Source organism: Plectropomus leopardus, chromosome 3 (genome assembly GCF_026936395.1).
Source record: "Plectropomus leopardus strain MGB_pleo_1.0 chromosome 3, ASM2693639v1, whole genome shotgun sequence".
In the NCBI taxonomy this organism is placed as follows: Eukaryota; Metazoa; Chordata; class Actinopteri; order Perciformes; family Serranidae; genus Plectropomus; species Plectropomus leopardus.
Genome location: NC_142178.1, coordinates 28,679,547 through 28,704,731, shown reverse-complemented (window position 1 = coordinate 28,704,731; position 25,185 = coordinate 28,679,547). Strand labels below are relative to the sequence as shown.

At 39.8% G+C, this 25,185-nt stretch overlaps 1 protein-coding gene across 6 annotated transcripts in view; it reads right to left on the bottom strand.

Annotated features, from left to right (window-relative positions):
- Positions 1-4,659: 4,659 nt before the first annotated feature.
- The window catches only part of sorcs1 (sortilin-related VPS10 domain containing receptor 1), a 185,944-nt gene continuing 165,418 nt past the window's right edge, over positions 4,660-25,185 (bottom strand). The window contains exons 19-28 of one of the 6 annotated variants that reach the window (XR_015776289.1): positions 24,304-24,490; positions 23,499-23,632; positions 21,138-21,264; positions 20,232-20,344; positions 17,220-17,354; positions 15,105-15,204; positions 14,556-14,661; positions 12,610-12,763; positions 12,429-12,476; positions 4,660-9,980 (exon numbers count right to left, since the gene is read on the bottom strand). Coding sequence is in view for 4 of the 6 variants with exons in the window: in XM_042484952.2 (XP_042340886.1) it covers positions 9,919-9,980; positions 12,610-12,767; positions 14,556-14,661; positions 15,105-15,204; positions 17,220-17,354; positions 20,232-20,344; positions 21,138-21,264; positions 23,499-23,632; positions 24,304-24,490 (1,122 nt within the window). In the remaining 2 variants the exon portion in view is untranslated. Of the gene's footprint in view, positions 9,981-12,428; positions 12,477-12,609; positions 12,768-14,551; positions 14,662-15,104; positions 15,205-17,219; positions 17,355-20,231; positions 20,345-21,137; positions 21,265-23,498; positions 23,633-24,303; positions 24,491-25,185 lie in introns of those variants that run through there. The other 5 variants (XM_088075992.1, XR_015776288.1, XM_042484952.2 and 2 more) reach the window with 5 other exon arrangements.

Below are 25,185 nucleotides of genomic sequence, written 5' to 3'. Positions count from 1 at the left end.
GCTCAACCAGTATTATTTGAAGTGAAGGGAGAAATACACCACTTGGCATTCACTGTGGTAGTCTCGTGGCAGAGTCTAACTATATAGTAACTACTTTGGGCATTTTAAAATAAACGGGAAGAATTACTTGACCCTGGTGTGATACTGATCTACATAAAAGGTGGTACACCTCTTCCAGCAAGGACGGAGTAGTCAGAAACAATGAATATTTTCCACTTCTAGCCTTAAAATCACTTTTAGCACAGTTTTAATGCCATTGAAATGAGACAGGCAGTTCAGGCGCACAGATGCATGCAGTAGAGAACACTTATGGTGTACAGGTCAAAATAATGGTTCATCGTTTTGTGCAGTTGTGTTTTTTTCCCCCAACTTATCCAGACTGAAGCAAACTCATGGATGCCTTTTGTCTTTCTGCAGTCTGATTCTCCATAATGATGAGCTACTCAGGTAATGTCCAGGTACAATCATTCAGCTGCTCTCATGTGCATGACAGATTTTCAGTTGACCACAAAAAAAGAGAAAAAAAGACTGAAATAATTGGACAAAATTGTACCGGACCTTTTACCTGAAAGTTTATACTGCTTTGACTCAATCAGGCTAAATTTATACTGTTAACTAACTTCCAGCCTGTTTTCTACGTTGCTCTAATCGGTTTACAATTTGAAATGTATCTGTTAATTACCATCTGACAATTATGAGATATGAATCTCATATTTAAAATAATTATGAGGTTTTTGTCCCATAACTATGTGACATTAACTCATTTAAAATATGGATCTAACCATCATAACTTTTTACAAGTTCATTATTCTCATAGCTCTATTCTCAAAATTACAGGATTCTGATTCATGGTTAGTTACGTCTAATTCATAAATCTTTTCCATTATTTTCTTTGATAAATGCGGTGCTCTTCCACAGAATAGCATGCCGATATTTTGCATTGATTGATGTTAAACATGTTAGAAGGAGAGAGAAATCAGTGTACACAGGAAGACACAGGCAATATTTTTTCCTATTATTATTCTCATACTTTCAGGCCAGATAATCACCAACCATTCAAGTGCAACCTGTAATCCACTCAGAACCTGTGTTCATCAGCTGCAGGCAGTGAGTTGAGTCCATTTTTCATAATCTAACATGTGTCATCATTCTTTTTTTTGCTTATATTGCACCACCCAGCGCCACTCTCCATATTGTCAAACTAAATGATGGCATTGTACATTTCTGCAAATCACAGACATGTTGCAACTTTTCAATTTTTATGCAGCAAATACCTTCACTTGCAAGATTTAGACACAAAAAGACTTGGTTATGATTAGGAAAAAATAAAGTTTTGGCTAAAAATACCCTTGGTACAATCCTCTCTGTAAATGCAACTATTTGTCAGTTAAAAAAACCCAAAAAACACTACTTTTTTGTGGCATAATCCCAGGTAGAAACAAAGCATATGGTTGCTACACCTGGTTTGTTGATCGTTAGTTTTGAACAGTGGTCTCCAACTTGGTAGGTGTTTCACACAGGTGTCACATTATCCACCTTCCCCTTCACCTCCCAATGACAGTGAGCTCATATTGTACATCACTTTAGAAATACTGATGTGATACATGTGAAATCTCCTAAATCTACCAAATTGCTATTTTTAGGAATTGGTTGAAAAATGGTACAAACCACTGATAGATGTAGAGAGACCAATAGAATTAATTTATGAAGAAAACAAAAATAGTGAAATGTGGAGATACGAGGTTTGCACCCGACAACGACAAAATGCAATTTATCTCTAGTTTGCTGAAATGTACATGCCAACATTTTCTTTTGGTGACCAGGCTGCGATGAGGTAACAGTGTGCTTTTTGGTTAATTTTATCTGCTCTACAGTTACCTCCTTACTTCTTGAGCACTAAGAGGATTTGATGGAATGTGACCATATCTCAGTTATTCACATTTCTTTTCTGTTGCACCAACTTGTGATGTTTTTCTTCCCCCCAAAACTCCCGCCTGGCGCAGCTGTAACTAAGGCATAGTCGAGCTCTCACCCTTGTTAACACTGTAGCATTTCATGTAATCCTCCTGCTATTTACTTCTACCAAAAGCCTCTCCTCGACTCTTTCTGAGTCTCCTTCACACTAAATCCACAGTAATACCAGCCTGTATTGGCAGCTATGTCCCACGGGGGCACTGTAGTGCACTACCTTGAGATGTCAGCAGAGCCAGCCCTGTTTCTGTATTGATCTCTTGGTAATCTTCTCTCTCCCCTGGGCGCCCGAGCATCTTCTTGCTAAAAACGATTAAAGAGTCCGTCAACCTCCTCCCCCTCTCCCCGCTCCAATCCAGACCACCCTGTCTGACTCCCGTCAGCTGCAGTAGCATCAGTTCACATCAGTAATGACACTGGCCTGTGGCCCCTCTTTTGTTAAGGACAACAGACGCCTTCGGATATGTGCATCATGTGAACGATGATGACTTGTTCCCATGAGTAACACGCTCATCACCGTCGTTATTCAGATTATATATGTTCCCTGAAAGCCTCGGCTGAGATATGTACTGTACACTGGCAGCGTCGATATGAATCAGTCAAAGAATCAGTCTGTGTTGGTTTTGCCATCGCTGTGGCCATCATCATTATCACCACTGCTGTTCCAGCCACAGCTATTTTAGGAAGCACATAAATAAGTATAAAAGAGCCAGCTGTAATTACTCCTATCCTTTATGCACTATCGCTCACTTCAGCATCATTATATTCTGCACTGAAACTTGTTAAGGTTAGATCCATGCTGAAATTAACATCTTCATCATTAATGACTCCAGCTCATCCTCATCCCTATTTATGAGGGTATCCTTTCTGCTCTACAAACTGGTCTAAACTACCCTCAGCAGAGGAGCGATCGAGAGCAGAACTTTTTTTTTTAGTCAAATTACTGTTACGTTGCTTAAGCTTCTCCCAAGTAAGTTGCCTATGAATAATTTAGAGAAAAATACTAGAATAGCTATAAAAAGTGCTTGAGTGCTTTGTGCCAACATTCAAACTTCCTGAGATTTTGTTCTTTTACAGTGTCCAGTGCTATTGCCTAAAAGTAATTAGGACTAGATTCAATATAAAGACTAGTTTTTTTTTCCCACCGATCAAATTTTTCAAGATAAACAGTTAAGCACTGCTATTGATTGAGAGTTGGCCAGAGTAAAATATTCGTTACTCACGCAAAGGCTGTGGGTCGCTAAAAGCTATTGACGACAAAGGATTTGAGAGCACGCAAAACAAATTTAAGCGCTACTCAGTCTGCACGTCGACCTTTGAGAGTGCAGAGGCACAGATTTGTGAGAGCAGAATTAGATTTGTGTTTGACGGAGGACAGAAGCTGATTAGAGCAGCAAGATAAATTGTGTAACTACAGCTGACCCAGCTACAAAGGTTCTTACAATCGTAATGATCGACACTGCTCACACTCACTTTTTGTAGTCTGAATACCCTGAGCTCAAACTCAAGCTGATGGCTGATGAGTGTCACCGGTTGGAAGTGAAGGGTCATCCTTCTACTTTCAAAATAAAAGCTGGGACAGTGGTGTTTTTTTTAACCACTAGATGGACACAAAGAGCAGTATTTGATATCTGGATAATTGTAAAGTTCAAAGAGCATTGATACTGAAGGACTAAAAATACATTCAATTTGCGGGACAGCATTTTATAGTTTTATAGCATTTATGGCAGAGTGCGGTCAAATTAATTAATTAAAGTAAGAAAAAGCCACAGCTTGCTTAAAGGTCCAGTATGTAGAATTTCAGGGGATATACTGGCAGAAATGGAATATAAGTATACTTAATTTCTTTAGAGTATAATCACCTGAAAATAAAAATTGTGTATTTTTCACCTAAGAATGAGCCGTTTGTAGCTACATGGGGAGCGGGTCCTACAGAGATCACCATTTGCACCGTCATGTTTCTACAGTAGTTCAGCGGGGAAACACCAACACAGGCTCATATTTTCACTTTGACAACTGCAGTTAGCAGGCCCTCTTCTACAAGAGTGTTGCAAAACCTTTTTTTTTTCAATGTAAAACTGCTTTATTCAGTATTTTTACTGGTTTAAATTACCATGTTTTTTTGGAGAGAAGACCTCTGCGGATAGTTTGGCACACGGGTGTTGGGTCGACAGCTCTTTACCTTTGTTGCTGTGTTCTTCTGTCTCTCTTATTTTTTTATCTAGTCAGTAAAAGTGGCAATTTACAGTGATCATCAACATACAAGATTTCATGGAAACTTTACTGCAAAGTTCCCTGTAGTTGTATTACAAACAAAGGTTGCTACTTGATTCTTCTAGGCAGACACAATGTTTAGGTACAAACTAGAAAGTCTTCTGGAGTTGTGACAGAAAAGGCTTCTTAGTACCGTGTTGATTTTTTTTAAGTATTACGGAAATGTGAAACAACAAAGCCCTGAGGTCGACTGAGGTATTGTTTTTTCTAGAATTTTAGTCACATCTCATTGATTTCTTGAACCAACTCAGTCTCTGAGGGGGGACAGTAATATGAGACTGAAAACACAAAAAATAAGGGGACATATGAGCTTATTTTGTTACACGTTAGTAAACGTCAAAAAAGAACTGTTGTATATGTTGTATATCAACACTTTCAAAATACATGTTGTGTAGAAGAAAATACCAACACATGCTTGTTTTGTTTTCTTTATAGGTTGAATATTACTTCCGCAAATACATAGTATTTCTTTACAAATATTGTAAGAAAATGAGAGCACAGTTAACAGACTTCTTTCCATTTAATAAATATGATTATAAATGCATAAAACAATTACACACAGCACAGTTGAGGTCAAACAAAAACACTGTAACACCTTACCGTCTGTTCTTATACAAAAGCTGTACAGTAATAAAACTCTTTTTTTTATTGTTATTAATATTTCTCTACAAAAATAATAATCTTGCTAATTCTGCGGGGAGGATAGAGATAGAGAGAGGGAGAGAGAGGAAGAAAGAATAGCTCAAAGTTAGTCTACAACTTGATGCAGTTCCCCACACTCTCAGCACTGTCACATCACAGCACATCCTAACCAGAAGGCCAGAGATCACTCGTGTTAGCAGGACTTCCTGTCTGCTTGACCTGTCCTCCTCTCAGTGAAACCCAAAGACAGAAGGTGCTTTTATGGTGACAGACCTCTTGATCTTGTCCGGCCAGAGTAATTTCCTTTTCCTTGGGTTAAGTTAGAATAGGTACTCCTCTGTCTCTGGGGTTACAGGCTAATGTCTCTCCCTCAAGCTGTTCAAATCAGAGCCAGATCCCGTTTTCTAAATCAGAAATGTGAATTAATCCTCTCAGTATACAACTTTACATCCCTACTTTGCAAAACTTGAAAAGAAATCCCTCATTCCCTAGGCATAGAAAAATCCCAATTATTATTGTATTGCTACATTCCTAGATATTTCATTGATGTTGCTGATTTACAAAAATCCAACCACCAGTTTGTAGAAGTACCCTTATACACCATGCAATAGAACAACAAGATAATTCACCTCAAAATGAGTGCAAATTCTGTCCTGCAGCCTCAAATGGAGCACACGCAGCTACAATGGAAATGAAGATGGACGCAGAGTTGTTACCAAATCATCGTAGCATGCAGCTTTGAAATATGAACTGATTTATCACACCTCATCAAATGAATGTGAATCATTCGAGCTGAGGGGAACACACCCTGGCTGTATCTCGACATATCATGCCCCATTCACACGGATGGACTCAAATACTTGAGACTCGACAGGATGCTTGTGACATTGTCCATCACCACTCAAACTCTAAAATGGTGCTTGGTGGCGCAACATAAAGAAGCTGAGAAACTTCAACCAACAACTAATCATGCTTGTTTTGATTCCCTTCTTAACGCACAAAGAAGTTTTTTACTCGACTCAACTACCAACGTGATTTCATTCCAACTTCATTCAACTTCATTCCAAAGGGTCAACAGTAAGTCACATCAGTTGACTCATTTGACTAAGGAAGTCGGCATGTAGGTATAGTTAACAAAACTCTGTGGTCATGTCAGTAGACTCACTTGACTAACGATTGACAGAGTAACCCAACGTGAATTTTAGTTTCACACAGGACACAAACACCAGTCTCCTGGGTAAAAGTCCTGTTCTTGTTAGGCCCATCCCCCTACTGCCCGGCCCTCCCAAAGCTAAATTACACATTCTTTATACTGTGTACATTTCTCTAAATGTCTAATAATGATGCAGATGGGTTCACATTGCAGTTGGTTAAAAGCTTGGTGCAAGTAGACACCTAAGGGTGCTCCCAGCATCATTATAGTGACACCAGTGACAGTGTCCAAGCAGAATATTTTAACATCAACTACAAAAAAATCAACTTAAAACTCAAGGGAGAAAATGATGAAAATCATGGGCAAAAGTCTCCCTATTATCTTCAACATAACTTTGACAAGCAACAGAAACTTGAAGAGGAGAAACAGTGCACAGCAACACATCAACCTTAAAATAAACTAATGTGCACCGGTGGGGACAACGTGAGAAAATACCCTGACACACAGACCTCTGTATCTAACTTACATGCTCATCACAAATATGCCCTCAAGCTTCAGGCTTTTTATGTCTTCACCGCAAGGATATGCAACCACATGACTTCCTACCACTGATGCACATCATCAGACCAGAAAACCAGCGATGTTATCACACTCACTCCTCTGAACGACACACTCATCCTTCTATCCCATGACTGCTTCTGTCTGAAGCAGTGTTTGTGTGACGGTGGAGAGCTGCTACAAGTGAAACAATCAGGTATCACTGGCTTTGAAGCTGTTTGATAATCACTGTGGGGGAAGTCAACACTTGCAAATGCAGATGGACAACTTAGTAATTCAACCTTGTAAGCAGACTACAACTTCAACAATTTATGTTACTATGTGTCAAAGAGCAAGTTTATACCTGGTGTTAAAATGTGTTCAATAATCTGAACACAAACGGACACATTGCTGTTAACACTTGCGCCTATCCTAAGTCTCCAGCTGACCACTTGAGTTCAGATTTTGTTACTGCTTACATCACTTCCCTGATAAGGTCAAAGGGCCCCGCACACAGTTATCATGTCCATACTTTTGCTAGTGGCTCTCTAGCATGCATGCTAGCCACATTAGTGGCTGTGTCTGTACAGAGATATCACATTCAGCAGAATTTGACATATCCTTCCGCAAAGCAAAACAATGGACAGCCGTGCAACTTCCTCCAACTCATCCTAAAAAGTTAAAGAGCATTGGTGTGCCATTACCAAGACAGCCACCACCTTAGCTAGGAAGCATCAGCGTTTACACTAGGAAAAATATGTGGTCACATGGGTCTCAGAAAGTGGTCTGAATAATCTGATTCAAATGCCTCTTGGTGGTCATCAATACTTGTATTTAATGCCTTCTATTTGTGATCGATCACTCAAGATGCATGATAATACCAGTTTAGATTATACTTGTCATCTCAATGGCAAGTGTCCAACTAAGGAGCAAATCCAAAGCTCAGAATAACGACGGTCTCGATTGATACATTTCCAAAGCAGGTCAAAAAAAACCAACCTTCCTGTACCACTGCAAAATTTATTCTTTGGCAGCTTGTTCTTAGCAAATCACTACAGAGCTGCCAAGGGATACCCTCATTTGGATTTAACTTTTCAACTTTTGACTGCTACATATTTTTTCAACACTTGACAATCCTATCTCCCCTGATATCCCACAGCATTTTTTAAAGTGATTCACTTGCATCCTATCTAAAATCAATCAATGCAAACTATCATTTAAAGATGACTTCACCATACCAAAGTCTGTACGGGTCATAGCTGCTGCAGTCATAAATGTTTCACATGTTGCATTAAAGTAAAGATGGTTGCAGGGAAAACCATAGAAATAGTGGTTCTGTTCTAGATCTGGGTACAAAAAGAATCAAATGCAGGTATTATTTGACTGGAGAAGTTCAGTATTTCTTGATCTTCAGTGTTTGGGTGTCCACCCAAATAATACAACTAATGTTAAAGTGAAGTACTTTTGTAAGAGTTCTGGTAACGGCCCTGTGTGCATTAACATGTTAAAAAGCCATCCAGAGACAACAAAAAGAGCTTGCAGTAATCTATGTAATGACGTATGTTATCATTTTATTTGTTGGATCTGTTTCTATCGCACTCAGTCCCATTTACCCTTCATCAGTAGACCATCTTTGCTACCTAGCCAAGTTTAAAAAAATTTCTTTTTATTTGGCGATACTTAAAAGTTTTAAAATTTTTGGTGTTTCCACTCAGGTTTTTTTTTCATCTTTATTTTTTTTTTTTTAGCATGAATTGAAAATGCACATAAAAAATATGGTTTCCATGCCAAATGATGCAACACTACACAAAGCAGCCAGTGTGTGCTGCTCATCACTCCTCTGCATGGTTCATGGTTACCTTCTCTCCTGATTGAGTCGTAGGTGTATCTAATGAGGCCATTTCTGCCAAGCTGCAACTGCACAATTATAGACAAGATTATCCAAAGTTGACAAAAGCACACACCCTCTGTATATCCACATCTCCACAAAGTAAAAAGAGAGGAAAACGAATCCGGAAAGGTTGTCTCTGAAGATTTGAAAGGCATCAATCAGGCATTTACATCTGTCAGATTCTGCACACAAAGTACCACAGGGCTTGACAGCCTTCTGAGCAAGCAAACCATCCGTGTCGCCTGGTAGCATCTGCGCTCTACTTCTCTTGCTCCTACAGCACGATATAATGAGCTGGGATGAAGATGGGTGCTACTCGAAGAGCGGGTCAGGACATTAGCCTAAATGTGTCACCAACCTTAGCCAGCCTTGAGCTTGACTGGCCACATTAAGTATTCAAGAAGTCAACTTCCTCTCATTCTGTCTGATAGAACGCTCTTAATGCGTCACAGCCTCGAAAAGCACTCTTCCATCGCTCTTAACCTCTCTCTCTTTCTCACTGCCGTGCTCTCTGGATTCTCCCACAAAGTAGCTGTATCTCATTTCAACTGCCGCCTTAAATCTGAGCTTTGACAAATTGTACTCCAGTGGGGATGTTGGCTGTGATAGGGGTGTGGCTGAGGACCATTTTGGAATTCTTTTCTTTCTTCCTAGATGTTGTTACAGTTATATTTGGGGGATCACTTGCAGTCAGACGGTGCATTGTAGCCCCTTAGCCATCCTGTAATCTCGTATTCTGAAGCACAAAACATTTTACAAACTGGTATGTATCATAAATAGTACCAGAAGCATTAGATTAACAGCTAAATGTTAAATTAAATCCAGAAAATCAAACCCTGTATTTTTGTTAATAACTTAAAATCAGAAAAAAAAGAAATATTTCAGTAGAAAATGTGTATTGTGCCATAAATCAGCTTTACAAGAGACGATGGACCAAAAGCTTTTAAGTACCCTATTCATATTTTATAACGGCATTTCTGTTTAGTATGACATTTGTTATTAAAATACACAAATTTATAACATAGACATTCATGATTTACAAAACAAATGTGTAATTCACCTCAATAACATACTTCATAAAAGTATATTCATATGAATAAATAATACACTACTGCTGTTAGCTTCATAGAACAGCAAACCAATCTCAGATATGTAAGCAAAACCAAAATATTGTTGCTTATTTCATTTTTTTTCCCTCTCTAGTTCATGCTGGCGCTCCCTCTGAATTATGATTTGTATAAATAAAATAGATTTTTAAAATGTTTAATTTATCGGACGTACTTATGTTGAAAGGAAAATTAAAAACCTGTACACAGTTTCTTCTGGATTGAACGGAGCACAGTATGTGTCAGCAGGGTCCAACATGCACAGGTATAAAGCTCAAAACCATTGTGTCTCGAATGGTAAAAAATATCCATGACGTGGCTGGAGTGGTAATCCAGTCCAGAGTTTAGACTATGTACGTGGGGAGTTCTGTGGAGAATTTCACATGTACATGAGGTTTCATACATCCTGGGGATAAACAGGACAGAGAAAGAAACAGGTATCAGAGGATATTTTGCACCAGAAGCAGAGTAAACACACAATTTAGCTAGTTGCATTTCAGTAGTCGATACTTTAAGGCTGCATATATTTGATTTTTGACCACCTGGTGAGAGCGGAACAAGCTGTAAACATCCGACATATTGATATGGAAAATATGTTAGCAAATAGTTGTATATTTATACATCTAACAGCTATAGAGCAACATTAGCATTCATTAAGTCAAATGCTAGCTGCTAATTTATTCCGCCTGCTTCCTAATGCTGGGAAGTGGCGTACAGTGGGTTTATTAGAGCTTTTCCTCCAAAAACGGATGTCTGCTAGAGCAGGGAAATAAGTTGAAGAGAGAAAAACTTGTGGACCATGAAAATAAAAAAATAGCCCAAGAGGCTACAAGACTATGCAGAGCTGAAGAGAACTGCAAAGTTTGTAATATGTCTTTAAGAATAGGTTTAACACTGTGTTCACACCAAATGCTACGCAAGCATTTCACGTGGCAAAACTACATACGTCAATGCAAAGAAGCACATTTGCATTGAGCGATGTGAATGATGCAACGTGGATGACACAAAATCTGCGCTATTTGCATATCCATGCAAGTTTAAATTTTTTCTACTTTAGTGAGAATTTCTCCTGACACTTTGTCGCAAAAGCCTGTCAGCGCTGTTGTTACCGAGAATCAGAAATAGAGGATAAAGATTGAAGTCATAGAGCTGCATGGTATATTCTGAAAATATATTTGTGATTTGTGTGAGCTTTCTTGAGCTTTGTTTGCTTCTTGGCAAAATGCTCTTAGTAACTGAAGTTGGTCTTTTATTGTGAAAAGTAAACAACTGAAGGAGTGAAGCAGTAATGCAACCGTGAACATCCTTTGTTCACACTGGTTCAGAGCACGAAGCCTCCATGTTCACCGGGTATCAACCAGTTGCAAAATCTTCCAAAAAATATTCTAGCAGCCCTGTTCGAGTAAACTGACGTGAAAATTTGCTACGCATTTGACGTGAACACACCATACAAAGTCATTTGAACTATTATCATTGTAAAAAAAGCACATATTTCTGCACTTTGAATCTTATTTTACCAGATAAGTTCACTAAATTACATTGCGATTTATTAACTTTAACAGCCATGCAAAAGTTTTGAAGGTGTTTGAAATAACTTAACTAAAATTATGAATTGGATGAGATGGAAAATATGAAAACAGAAAAGCAGCTGTTAAAGTGAGACTATGTAAGTTTTGTGAACAGCAACCACTGTGGTTACAAGTGAAAATTACACGGTAAAGGCAAATACTTGGACATGTGACAATAACACAAGAAGAGAAGAATGATCAAGTCAGTTAACTGACTCTTTAAAGTCAGTTTCACAGCAATATCTACCAACATTTTGTTGACACTAAAGCCTCGTTTCCACACAGTGTTGATTTGTGTCTTTAATGTCATATAGTAGTAGAACACCTCCAAGTGTTCAATATAAGGAAATCTGTCCTGTCTTGTGGAATATGTGCATGTAGCAGAACAGAGACAAAACAGGACCAGAAATGCATGACAGTGCGTAGCCAGTTTTGTGAAATATTTTGTTGAAGGCATATAATCCATAATCCATGCACTTTATATGTTACACAACTACTGTGCAACTGATGTTAGCTCGCTAAATATGCCGCACTTATCAGTCTGTTAGCTTATTTTATTCTTTGATGGCGTCCTGTAGAACAGTGCATATGGTCTATCTGAAATCTGTTGCAAAAACTAAATGTTTTCCAGATATTGTGGGCAAAAAATGAGGGACTCGTGCATGTAACAGCTTATGAATTAAATGTTTCATTCATAAAGGAGTGTGTGTTCTCCAAAATGTACATAGTCTCACTTTAAAGGAAACAGAATGAAAAATGTGAATATGGTCTAATAACATGGTTATGTTTGTATTCAACAGAATGTAGTGTTAATCCTTAAAATTTTGCATTCATAGAGAAATAGAGCACAATTTTCTTACTCCTAACAAAAGACGTTATATTAATAAATTCATAAACGATTTGGGGTAGCAACAATGTTAGTCAAAATATATCAGGATATACAGATGGGTGACAAATCACAGGGAAAAACCTGAATAAATGAGCAGAGACACATACAAAAACGCAGGTGTTTCCACAAATGCTTTGATGAAAATAATGAAAACGATATGAATCATACGCTGTGTCCATCACAGTACCAAATCTCAGCCCAGTTTAACACCTGGAGATTTTTGAGCAACTAGGTACACAGACTTGGATAATCTATTACACCTTACTCAGACACTTTATGTAGGATTTTTCTTTCATTTGTCACCCATCTGTATAATCAGGTTATCAAAGGGCAAAAGCACTAAGGAGCACAATGTGTTTCTTGTACTCCTGAGAAGCAGCTAAACTTTTCATCGTACTTCTTTCTGTTTAGCTCTCGTTCACCCCTTGCCCGGATCATTTCACTTCTGAGAAACACACAACAGAAAGCACAGGATGAGTGTCATGAAACAACACACACAATGGTATGAAATAAACAATGGAGAAAACAAAATCACAATGCCAGTCACAGATGAGAGTCAAACCAGAGTGGGTATTCACCTATGGGCTGTGAGTTGAACTCTGTGTCCAGAATCTCCAAAGAATGCATCAAGTCCCGCTGTGAGCTGGGTGTGGCCTCTGTTGGATTAGCTGGACTCATCATTTCTTGTTCTTTTTCGTTCTGCATCTGCGCATAGACGTTGAGGCCTGGGATCTTCCTTGAGGAAAGATTTACAGTGAGGCAAAGGGATAAAGACAACGGCCTAACTAAAACAAAGAGAGCAAGGGCACAACCAGGGGATCGCCACTATGCTCTGTATAACCTTCAGAGAAACAGTTCTTATTTAAAGCTGGGTTAGGCAGTTTTATTTTGGCATCAAAACTCACATAATAAATTTGTAGCATATTGTAATTCACGTGGACTGTGAGGAAAACTAGACTTCTGCACCTCCCCTTGGCTTTTTTCAGGCTTTAGAAAATCTAGCCTGTCCCAGACGGGACTTCGGCCAATCACAGGTCATTTCAGGGAGAGGACATTCGTATTGGCTGTTCTACAAATGCAGATGCACGTCTAAGTTCCTTCACAGAAAACCTGACTTGTGCAGAGAAGGTTATTATTCCAGCATTAGTACCAACTGCTGACACTGCAAAGCGACCCAAAAAAGGAAGATGACGTTATTAACGAGAGTCTGACAACATACGAAACAAACGTGCCATTATTAGCGAATGGTTTCAGAAATGGAAAGAAAATGCTGCTAAAAGTTAAGCCTTTTGTTAACCAGAGCTAATGGCTGATAGCTGTAGCTTCAAGTTAGTGTTTGTAGAAGAAGGTAGAGGGTAGCTTTATTGGTCATTTTTAAAAAAAACGAAATCACAATTTGTCCTGGATCCTGCTACATCTTTGGAGTTGAAGGATGAGTTGACTAACTATGAAGTTTCCATCCGGCTGCTCGGCATCATACAAGTCCTGCTGTGCATTTATGTGGCTAACGTTAGCTTGAGCCTTAAATCACAGTGTGTCCTCCGCCTCATTCTTTGCCACTATAGACCACATTGCTAAGAGGAAAGCAGGCAGCAGCTATGAGACGGACATTCAGTCAGATGGTGTAGCAACATGAATCCAGCCAGCGCAAACCCCAATGAACAGAGCTGAATGTGGCTGGATATGTAAACTTTCTGTTGCTGCCGTTACACAGGTTAGACCCAGCACTTGGAAGTGTTTGCCCTGACCGAATTAAAGCAGCTACAGCTGACAACCTTAGGTCTGTCTCTGGAGCTGCTGCCCTCTCTAACCCTCCCCGCTGTGGAAGCTGTCCACAGTGGTGGGGAGTGAGGTGGAGGGACAGTGTGGTGACTAGCAAGCCAACCCTTTTTTATTTGTGATCTATAAACAACGAGAGAGCAAGCAGGGCAGGAGGGCCTGAGTGAATGTGGTGCATGCAGCTGTGCAATTAAACAGGATTCAATAAATCAGTGTATGGGAAACTCTAGGTTCCAGTTTTCAGCCTATCCCAACTTGAACATGTTTGTAACTTCTGATGACATGATTGTCCACATTTGCATGTAAATCAGCATTTACACCAGTACTGGAAGTGATAAAGTTAGAAAATCCTAAGTTTTATTCCATCTCTGTAAATCTTTTTGACCCTCTTGTGCCCTTTCCCCTTGAAACTGCACCTTGGACATAATTTAACATTTCTGAAAGGTCAACTGCCGACGTTCAAAGGGCTTCATATTGATAGCAGATGAAGGCTGACTGACATTTCTTTTGCAAAGAATGACCTGATGAAAGAATCTCCACAGGATTCCCACGGATGTGTGAGGACAAAGCCAATTCAGCGCTAAGGAGCGCTGGGAACGCGGATGTTTGACAGGCAGCCTTCTCCGAAGACTCGCAGGCAGCTTTTTGTTTACCGAGCTGTCGGGATGCTATGACACCTCTCACCGCCTCCCTATCACTTACAACGTGACGACAATATAGACATGACATTTCATAAACACTTTACCTCTTGAATTTGTAGATGACAAATACAGCTAAACCCACAACCACTACTGACAACAGCATTAGCATGGCAGAGCCACTGTGGTTCTCGCTGGTGTCCACTAGGGGCGCTGCAGAAACAGAAAGACAAGAGCAACAGAGTATAAACAACACAACAAACTAACACGACCTGTATTCCCACCCAGCTTTATCATGCAACGAGCAGTCATGTTAATAGACACCTATGTGAATCATACATAAATCATTTTAATATACAGTAGTATGGACTTCTCTTACTCTTTATCTTATAAGCCCCTTTAGGACAGTAGCAGCATCCCCAATAGGAAGAGGCACACATACTTGTAACGATGCTCACTCTCTGAATGTCTCTGTGTAGCTACATGGTGGGAGCCAATCAGACACAGGGTTATTAGTTGACGGGGGCAGCAGAAATAATAAAAATATACCTGACTGTCCTCAGTATCTAGGTCTCCTGGTAGTATGGTCTGTCCCACTTACTACATGAAGTAAAGAGGGGAGCTCTAAACATACACAAGCAGCTGTGTTTGTTTACCTGCTGATAAGTGTGCCGCGTACACGGTGACTTGGACCCCCGGCCGCAGCGTGAACTGGACGAGGTTTTGATTTAAGGCGCTGAGCAAAACCTCAGAGAGCTGTTGGGAGACAGAGGGGGGGGCATGATTTGAATAACATAGTTTTGCAGAGTAAACAAAATGTAACTACTGAGGAAAGTCATCGCCAAGATCATCAAAACTGAGGCTCATCTGTCTCAAGTTTTGACTCGACATTTATTACCTCTGTTCTGACATTTCAGGGCAAATTTGTTTGTTGTCCTGATCAATCTTTGCAGGGATTCGTCCAATTTTTTAATGTCAGAGTGGAAAAATAATTGAGTCCAAATATCACTTGCCCTTGACAGCACTGGGTGTTCTGGTTTAAATGTCTGTCTAGTCAGTTTGTGAGTGATTGCCAAGTGCAGAGGGTGGGCAAGATAACAGAAGCGCATCATAAAAACAACAAAAAAAAGTTATCTCAAAGTAACAGAGGAAGCTGCATACATGGTAATATCTTGTGACTTTGATTATTTTCTGTAAAACATGTAAGACAAAGAGGTAATGTGCTAATTTATCAACCCACAACAACATTGATTGACTTTATAGCATGAACTGACCATAGAAGTGAACAGACACAACTCTGCTGCACCTCAAACTTGTAGTATTTACCTGCATTATTTGTAAGAGCCCATGACCCAAAAAAAACTCAGTGCCTCCACCAACAACCACTTCTGAGCTTCCCTGTTTATGTAATAGTCTTTGTCTGTGGGACCTTTCCACTGTGATGCATAATGCATAGGATGCAGCCTCACTTGATCTCTGCTTTCCAGACTGGCAAGCAACCTTCTGCACTGAGAACATCTAACTTTGATATAAATCGGGCAGATTACCCTGACCCGAAGGTAAACCACAGAAGTCCAATCTCATTTTCTTTCCCCACATACGTAGATCCTTTCATTCATGCAATTATAAATCTGTATCCCGAGGCTCTAATCCTTAAGCACAATCTAAAAATGAAATGTTTTATCTTTTAAAATAATATTCCAATACCATAAAACTGTTTTTTTCTTCTCTGTTTAATCTGCTCTCATGACACAAGCATATGGAGCTGCATAGAGATGACACAAAATCTCCATTTTCAATCCAGATCCCCATTTTTTCTCAGCAGAGGCTTCATTTATCTTATCTGCCTCATTTGCCAAATTAATTGTGATATGAGTAATTTCTGTAGTGCTTCATCCTCCCCTTTATATTTCTTAGCAGTTTAAATTTAGACTATGCTATGACTAATTACTTTTTTCCACTGTATACCAGGGTCAGTAAATCTATTATACATTCTAATAAGCAGAGCGCGCTCTACACTTTTAAGATGCCAACCTTGAATGAGGATTTATCGCCGGCTTGTGGGGGAGAGGATCTTTCCAGGCAATCGAGCAGGTGTGAGCGGGGAGGGAAGAGGAAAATCAAATTGATTTCCTTCCCAGTTTCCTCCTCGACACATGCCCGTGGAATTCTTCCCACGGAGAGAAGATCCAACGTTATTATCAGTCATTATCTATTACGTGAGGCTCAGAGCTAATTCGGTCCATCTTGATATGCCGGTGATTTAGTGAACTGATCAACCATGACAATTTCTTTGTCTGGCTCTTTAGGGCTCAAGACTCTGCCCTCCTCCCTCCTCCCACCTCCACACCCCACAGGATGTGACTTGAGGGAGTTTAAAAGCTGTTCCCCCTGATAACTTGTTAATACTTGTCAGGCTTATTGATGAGTCTATTGCGGAGATTCCTCAGGCGTATTCTTGAATTAGACTCATGGAAAAACCTGGATATGCTTCAATAGATCGATACTGACATCTGCTGGAGGAAGGAGGAACTTAAATTTGGGATTATTTTTCGGTGGGAGCAATTACTGGACAAGCTGCTGCTAGAAAAAAGGATCAGCCGTGAGTCACAGGAACAGAAAGAATGGAGTGGTGTTTCGAACTTGTGCATGGTGTTATGGTCAAATTAGAATGAGGATAACGAGGTGAAATCCATCCAACTACACAAATATTGTCTGGGGCTAAAGGAAAGACTCTGTTGCACACACAGACAGAACAGCAGCTGTCTCACCTGATCTAAATGAGCAGCGCTTTTGTCTGGCTTCCCCTCAGTTAACTGTTTGTCAGGAAGAAGAAAAAACTCTGCCGCTGTGGGTAAACCGGGGAGGATGGTGACCAGAAGCTGATCCTCCTGCACGCCTGTGGCCTGTAGAGGTACAAGAGGAAAAAAGTTAAAAAAAAGAGTTCATCCAAAATGTGCTTGTAGAGCTGAGTATGGAAAATGAAAGCTGCCCGAATAAGTTAGATTCACACGTCTGTGCTGTAGGCTAATTCTTTCAGCAGATGGTTCTTTATTTAAATCAATTTTTTTTTCCAATTTCAGACTGTCATTTATTTAGACAAAGTTCCTGTATCCAGGGGCGTGTCCTGACTTTTTAACTGCAGTGGCTCAGGTGGGCGGCATGAAGTACGAGTGCTGCTGTGGGGACACGTTTCTACATAGCTTTAGTTTACCATTTTTTGTCTCCACTTTCATACCGTCTTTAATTACTAACATTGCAGTGTCTTACATTCCTGTTTAGCAAGTATAAACATTAGCAAGTATAAAGTGCCAGCAAAATTAAAATAAATAAGCCTGTGTGAATTAACTTTTAAACAGTTGGATCAATTTGTTTGTAAAACTAGTCATGCTAGACACAACTCTGGCATATTACTGCCTGTCAGGATTAAGAATGAAATGCACCAATATGAAAATTCAGTTTACTGGACAAAAATACTTCAAACTGACAGGGCAGATAGCCAGTCATAATAGGGTGGACAATCAGATTTCAGAGGTGGCCTGTGCACATCAGACCACTCCATAGAAGACGCCCTGCTTGTATCATTATTTTTGTTCAAAAACAAACAATTTAGCCATAATAAGTAAATGACGGTTGTGAAACAACTGATGTATGTACAGCGCTGGGTTTGCAGGAACATGGCTGGGGTGGAAGAATGAAAGAATGTACAAAGTGCAGGACTGTGACACCAGAGCGCTGGGTTTGTGTCCACACTACTGTCTGTGGTTTAGAAAACAAAAGCACTTTGATTAAGGTCACAGAAAGATTGTGATTTCTGTTAAATGTTAATAATGCTGTAGTCACTACGATTGCTTAGTGTATTGCAAGATTGCATATTTTGGTGGGAAACTGAAATGTGTAAGTGAACATTTTGCTTATATGTCCAGTATCAGCATTTTGCAACTCGCCAAGTACTTTAATCAGCAATATTCATTATGTTAAGTGAAAATGTAAGTTTGTTAGCATTTCCATTCAAATGTATTTGCTGTTTCAAATAAGTTGTATATAAACATAATTTCAAGGAGGCAGGGCTAAGGAAATACGTCCCCAGTTTTTGTCCCCTAATTTTTCTATTTTCAGTTTGATTTATGCAGAAACATGTCTCCTAACAAACGTCAAAAATCCATGTAAGAGAAGCAATACAATATTGTCACGATACTTAAGTTGCAATATTTTGATTTTAAAAGTTTTGCGTTATGCGAAGTATTACCATATATAGCCGTAATATACCGCAATAAATTGCGGTATATTGCAAGTTATTACCTTTTTTTTGGCAGCAAATGATGTCCCCAAAGGAAAACTTTGTCAACATCTGTTTTATCTAATAAGATTAAGTTTCAATCTGTTCATCTCATTTCAGCCATTTATATTGCAACTGGTTTGATTACCCTAACCCTAAAATGCAAAATATTCCTTTACTATGCTGTATGAATGTTTTACCCCTCTCCTACGCCACAGTGCCCTCAGTTCTTTTGGAGTAATGAGTGACAGTTCTCTTTGAAGAAAAGAGGGAAATACAACAATATTTATCAAACTGTGAGGTCAAAGTATGAGATCTCTATGAAAGAAACTTTGGACGTCTATAGGGCATGAGCGCATCTCAATTCATTGATAAATATTGTGCTGCTATTACCTAGCATGTGTATTTTGTCATTAACCTTATAATAGAAAGCATGATAACCAACTATATTTGTGATCTGCTAGATGAATAAACTGATGTCTATAAACATCTGCGCCCTTGTCTTTAACTCTGATTATCTGCACATACTGAACACAATGGCCGAGGGCTTTTATTTGTCAGTGCCGACGGGCTCATCATGTCATAATCCATCTATGCAAAATCACAACAACATTTAAATCATACCAGCCTTATTTTAACGCTTTGTTTGCTGCATCATGTAGCTGAATTTCGACGCGTATGTGTTGCTGTTTTATGCGGTTGGCCAGAGATACAGAACAAAGAGAGAGCATGTAATTTACTAAATGTTTTCATGATTGCTGCAGCAACATCGTGTTCCAGCTCTTGCATGGTTTTGCTGCAGTGAATCTTGTGAATGTGAATGTTTTAAGCTATCATGTCATATTTTCATCTGAAAGTTTTTTTTTTGGTGTTCTGCCTTCCAGGCTGGGGTTGTCATGAAAAAATGATGTCAGTAACAAATAACAAAACAGACATGTTCACTGAAGACTGAACAGCCGGATATATTTTTGGCATCTATTTTGATTTTGCAGGATCAAAAAGTGTGAAAATATGATGAAAGGCCCAGATTGCTTGTTGCTAGGAATCAGAAAAGTATCGATGTTCTGAGGATGTTGGGAAAAAAAACACAAAGTTAATGAGGAAAAATCTGTACCTGACACAGCATGCGTAGGTTTGAATCATGTCTTACTTTTGACAGGTCGCACAGCACTCGACTCCCATCGTCCTTTCAGGTCAGTGCGGAACACATGTGAGGCATACAGACATTTATTCTTCTGTACACAACATCCTCAACCTTGTTACTGTATGGCCCTGAACTCACCAAGTGTGTGTAAGCCGCTGCAATCAGTATGGTCTCGAACAGCATTTATCCTCCTCTCCTCCCTCTTGCCTTGTCATTTATCATCATAAAAGTCAGATTCATGTCTGGAAGCCTCGGGGAGGTCACGCTGCACTAATAGACCGTCAGAGGTCCAGTCGAGCACTGACAGTATTTACCAGAGTAAAGCAACGGTTTCCACGAAAAGACCTGAGAGAGCTTTACCTGGATCAGAGCGTTCCTGATGACTCGGCTCACATCCAGCCTCCATTCTGCAACATCAGGGTTGTGGTCATCCAGGTTTGATGAAAAGGCGAGCAGATGAGAGCGGAAATATTCTGCAGGGAGAGAAGTAAATGCTTGCGAGATGCTTTCACTTTTCATCTATCATTAAATGCAGATTTCAGCCTATACATTCAGCCAGAGCGGATAAAAATCTAACACCTTCTTTGGAGAATAATTCCAGTCGATTACAACTTCAAAGTTTTGGCCATCATTTCAGATCTCATCAAAGTACAGCTTCACAGATACAACATATTATAAGATTACAAAAACACAAGACATCCCACCATTCTGTTATAAACAAGTCAACAGTTTATCTAAATTACCTTAAGCACTTTAACTGGAGGTAAAACTGAAAGTGTGCTCACCTGAAATGTCGGTAATGGTAAGTAAGTACCTTTGAAGAGTATTTCACAATAAATCCAAATAATAATGGTAATAATAAAACATCAGAATACATTAAACTCAGAGTACCTGATGATAAAGAGTAGAGAATGGCATGAGTGCTCAAGCACCAGCTTTGGAAGTCAGTATTTGTTCCATGCATAGAGTTAACAGATTTTTTTTTTAAAGATTTTTTAAATTTTATTTTTATTTTTTGATGCTAATATAAAGGTAATGGTCTTGTACTTTTTAAAAAAAATCTTGCTAAATTTGGATCAATTTTTTCTTAAGTTGCTCTTTGCCTTCTTCCCATGTTTTTGAAAGAAATCAAGCCAATTTGCTCAGGTTTCAAAGGGTTAATAATGACTTCTTTAACATCTATCTTAAGTAAATTGTCATAAAACATCTAGTGTGTGCACACAGCTACAGAGTCCCAGTGGAGATGGAGTCACATAGTTGACTCACCATGGACAGTGATGGTTTTTCTGTCCTGCAGAATCGTATTCCCTGCAGACACCTGCACAGTCACTGTGTTGATGCCCTCCCGGGAAAACGTGCACGCCACACTTCCCTCCAGGGTGATTACTGGCTGCTGGGGGAGAAAGAGAGAGAAGGAGAGAAAGAGGAGGGAGAGAGTCAGAGTCTGGGTTTTCCGATGAGAGACTCTTATCAATGGCTGGTCTCACACTGCTGTTATTTACACTACAGAGGTGTGAGCCTGCTGGCACACTGACAACACACACACACACACACACATGCACACACACACAAGCGTACATTGAGAGCTTGGCAATAATCTGAGTGGTGCTGAAATCAGTGTCGGGGCCCACAGAGAGTTCCCCGTGTGACACCAGCAGCTCCTTCCTGTCATTACTCATGTCTTCATTTGTTCTTCAAATAGCTATAAGATGCTAATAATGCTGTGGTTTATTACCAACTGATAGAACTGGCTGTCCTTGTATAAGGCCCCTGTTGGTGTTGAACAAACACATTTACACAGCTACAATTATGAAGACGGATAGTGGGAATGGAGCATGCAGGGCTTCCAGCGTACAGTACATCTGTTGGTCCAGAGAGATAGAGGCTGAATTTGTTATTGTCTCAATCATCGTACAGTCTCTGCTCGATCAGATAAGAAATACTGCAAGCCTAGATTGTATTGGGGTGGCAATATAAGTTCCAAAAGCCTTACCTTAGTAGAAAACCCCCAGAAAAAACCCAAACAACAAAAAAACAATACTGTAGACTAAATCACAGTGTTAGTTTACAGGGACTTCCAGGTACAAAACCTCTGCATCATGAACATATAATGTAATGGCACTAAGCAAACGGGACCAAGATACCACTGAGATATCAAGAGTAAATAGTTAACTCTTTGCGGTGTCGGTTAACATTAGCATAACATTAACATTAACATTGTTAGCATTACGTCAGTTAGGCTAATGCTAGATTGCTTTAGTTTCTGCTGAGCTTTGAGGCTAGCCAGCCAACGATCTGTTTTTAAATTTATATTAACAGACACGATGACTATATAATCAGTGTATTTGGTTTCATTTTATTATGCTTTATTCACACGTTGAGCAGCAAAGTTACAAAATGGCCAACTGTACCCAGTTACATTGTCGCCAAATCATTGTTAAAGAGCACAGCAGGTCAGTAAGTTAGTTAAGTTGATGATTGTAATGCTAATAAGCTGAAGATTTTGATTAAGAGATCTGCAGTAGATGGCACATTAAATAAGTTATAGGCGTGGGTGGTATCACGGAATTATGGTGAACCAGGGTGTTTAGAATTTTTTTTTTAATACTGTTATAATACAGACACTTCAGTTTCTATTAAACTTATTGTATGTAGTGCACAGCACGCACCAGAGCTTTGCTGGTGCAAAAGGCAGCTGAGCTGAAAGACACCACAACGACTAGCAGTATGTGACAGAATTGTAAACAGAGAGAGACTGTTGGGAATAACGGCATGTTTCTTTTACATCTTACTTGGTGAAGTATGGATTCATTTCAACCAAACAGGAGCTGGTGATTGTTGGAACAGTGGACTTACTAACTAGATTACAAACAAGAGTAACCAAGATGGTTTGTGGAGTTTTACTTTTTTTGTCAAGTTTAAATTCAAAGGGTACAGTTGTATTTCTCTGTTTCTTCACATTTTGGATGTTTCTACTCTGTAACTATTCATCTGGAAAGTTGAAAGTAATGCACTTACTGTCAGGGTGGTGGTTGTTTAGGTCTGCACACTTTTACAGTCATACACTGTGTACCTTGGTGAAATTTGAGGATGGTATGAAGATATGACATATTACATACGGCCCAAGTCTCATTTTCTGGGTAGAAAAGTCAGATAGGTCAGATCACCAGTGTTTTAACTATGTATCTTTAAACACTACAGTTTAAGTAGAAAATGACAACAGAAATAAAGTTTGCAAATTTCACATAAGTCTGGACTTCAAATAAATCTCCACCGGTTGCAGTGATTTGGCCTTTTTTAGACCTCCTCTAACTGGATTGATCAGCTCTGCCTGGCAGCTTCTGACCTTGGTTAGAGGTGTTTAGAGTAAAAATGAATGAGCGATACACTTCACTGGCTATCAGCAATTAAGCTGCTTTGTGTCTCTGATACGTCAGCATGTTTTGATACCGATTAACAAGGCTACAATTTTTTGTAACCTGCATGCACAAAATTGCTTAACAAAGTAATGATTCTTGCATTTCGGAGCAGGAGAGTCAGCAACCTACTTAATTGCAAACGTGCAAAGGTGTAACAGAAGTATAAGTTCACAGAGAAGTGGGAAAGTCTTGGGAAAGTGTACTGTACCTCTGTGTTATTTCCGATCCACCAGATGTAGGTGACCGTTCCCACTTGGCTGGGCCACAGAACAGCAGTCAGGTTCACTTCCTTATTCCTCACCGCCACAAAGGGAGCTGAGAGATGGATATACTCCAGCTGACCTACTCAGGCACAAATATACATCACAGGGTGAACTCTATGCACTGCACTGCAATGTGCAACGACAAGAAAAAAAGGAAGAAACAACAATTTTTTCCCAAATGAAGAAAAAAAAAAGGTGGATTCTGGGTTTATAGGTGGAGAGGGTGAGTTTGTTCAGAATTCTGTCCTGCGCTGGGACCGTTGGCTGCCATCTGTGTGTTATTTTTCATTCGTGGCACTCCTGAGCCTGCGGCGGCTCTATTTGTTCGGCTGGCACATAGGATTGACAGATTGGCAGGGGCAATGGCACTCCCTGATCAATAAGTCAGCTCCGTTACATCTGTCACCCTCTGAATACACCAGGGGTGGTCAGCCCTGTTACATATGAGGCTGCGGTGGCTTCCGTGGGCTGAGCGGCTGTGGAGCATAAGCTGACTTGAGTGGAAGTGTAAAGGGATTTGTTCTATCTCACTTGTTTGTTTGGTTATGGGAGGGGAGCATGTTCTGTGGAGAGATAAAGCGCAGAATGTGGCACGCTGTGTTCGAGCTGACAGCTGCAATTCCACTGAATGTGATAAAAAGTGGAAAGCAGAGAGAGCCAAAAAGCAGGAGTGTCAAAAAAATGAAGATTCTCCTATCTAAATAAATGCATGTGCACATTTGTAAACAGAAATCTTAAAAATATCCTCACATGTTACATGCAGGTAGAGCATGACGGTCTCTGAGCCGAGGCTGTTCTCCCCAGTGGCAGTCACCCGGTAGATTCCCACAGCTTTGTAGATATGTTTGATGCCGTCCTCAATAGAGCTCACATTGGAGTAGGTCAGAGCGTGGCCGTCTCCAAAGTCCAGCGTGATGCTTGTTCTCGCCCCGTCACCCTGCACAGGACAAACACTTTCAGGGAATCTGCAGGTTTTGCCTTTTATCAACCACACATTCACTCAAGTTTTCAAGTGACTTGTTATATTGCACTCCACCAGCACGGAGCACTTTGTTCTTCCTGTGCAGTGACGTCCTAGAGCTTGACATTTTCAATGCAAGAGTTAGAGATTTGTTGTCACTGCCATCCTACTCTTTATAAAGTATGGTTCTTTAGATTAGGGATGTACCAATTTATCGACCCAACATCAGCGTCAGCTGATAATCGCCTTGTTGACTGCCGTAGGACGCCTGCAAACAAGATGAGATTGATGGCAGTGGCCGATGTTACTCTGCTTTGTCGCATCAATTTTAGGCAAATTGCATCCTCGTGACTGTGTTGCACCAGCTATACCTTAAGTCATTTTTGTATAGCTGTGTATGTTTTAGGTACTTCTTAAATTGCTGAGATCATTTGTGATCTTAAACCAATGCCAATATGCCATGTCCTTTATTTGACAAGAAAAACATGAAGCACAAATAACCAACCGTATTTCGTCAGACACAAGAAGTCATGTGATACAATAGTCATCACATGACTGAATGTGTGAACCTGTAACTCTGTGATTTCATGTCATTTAGGTTTTTTGTTACCTCTGGGCCTTCTTTCTGCCTCTTTCCTAGCAGAGAATAATGGAGACTGTGTTACAGGTAA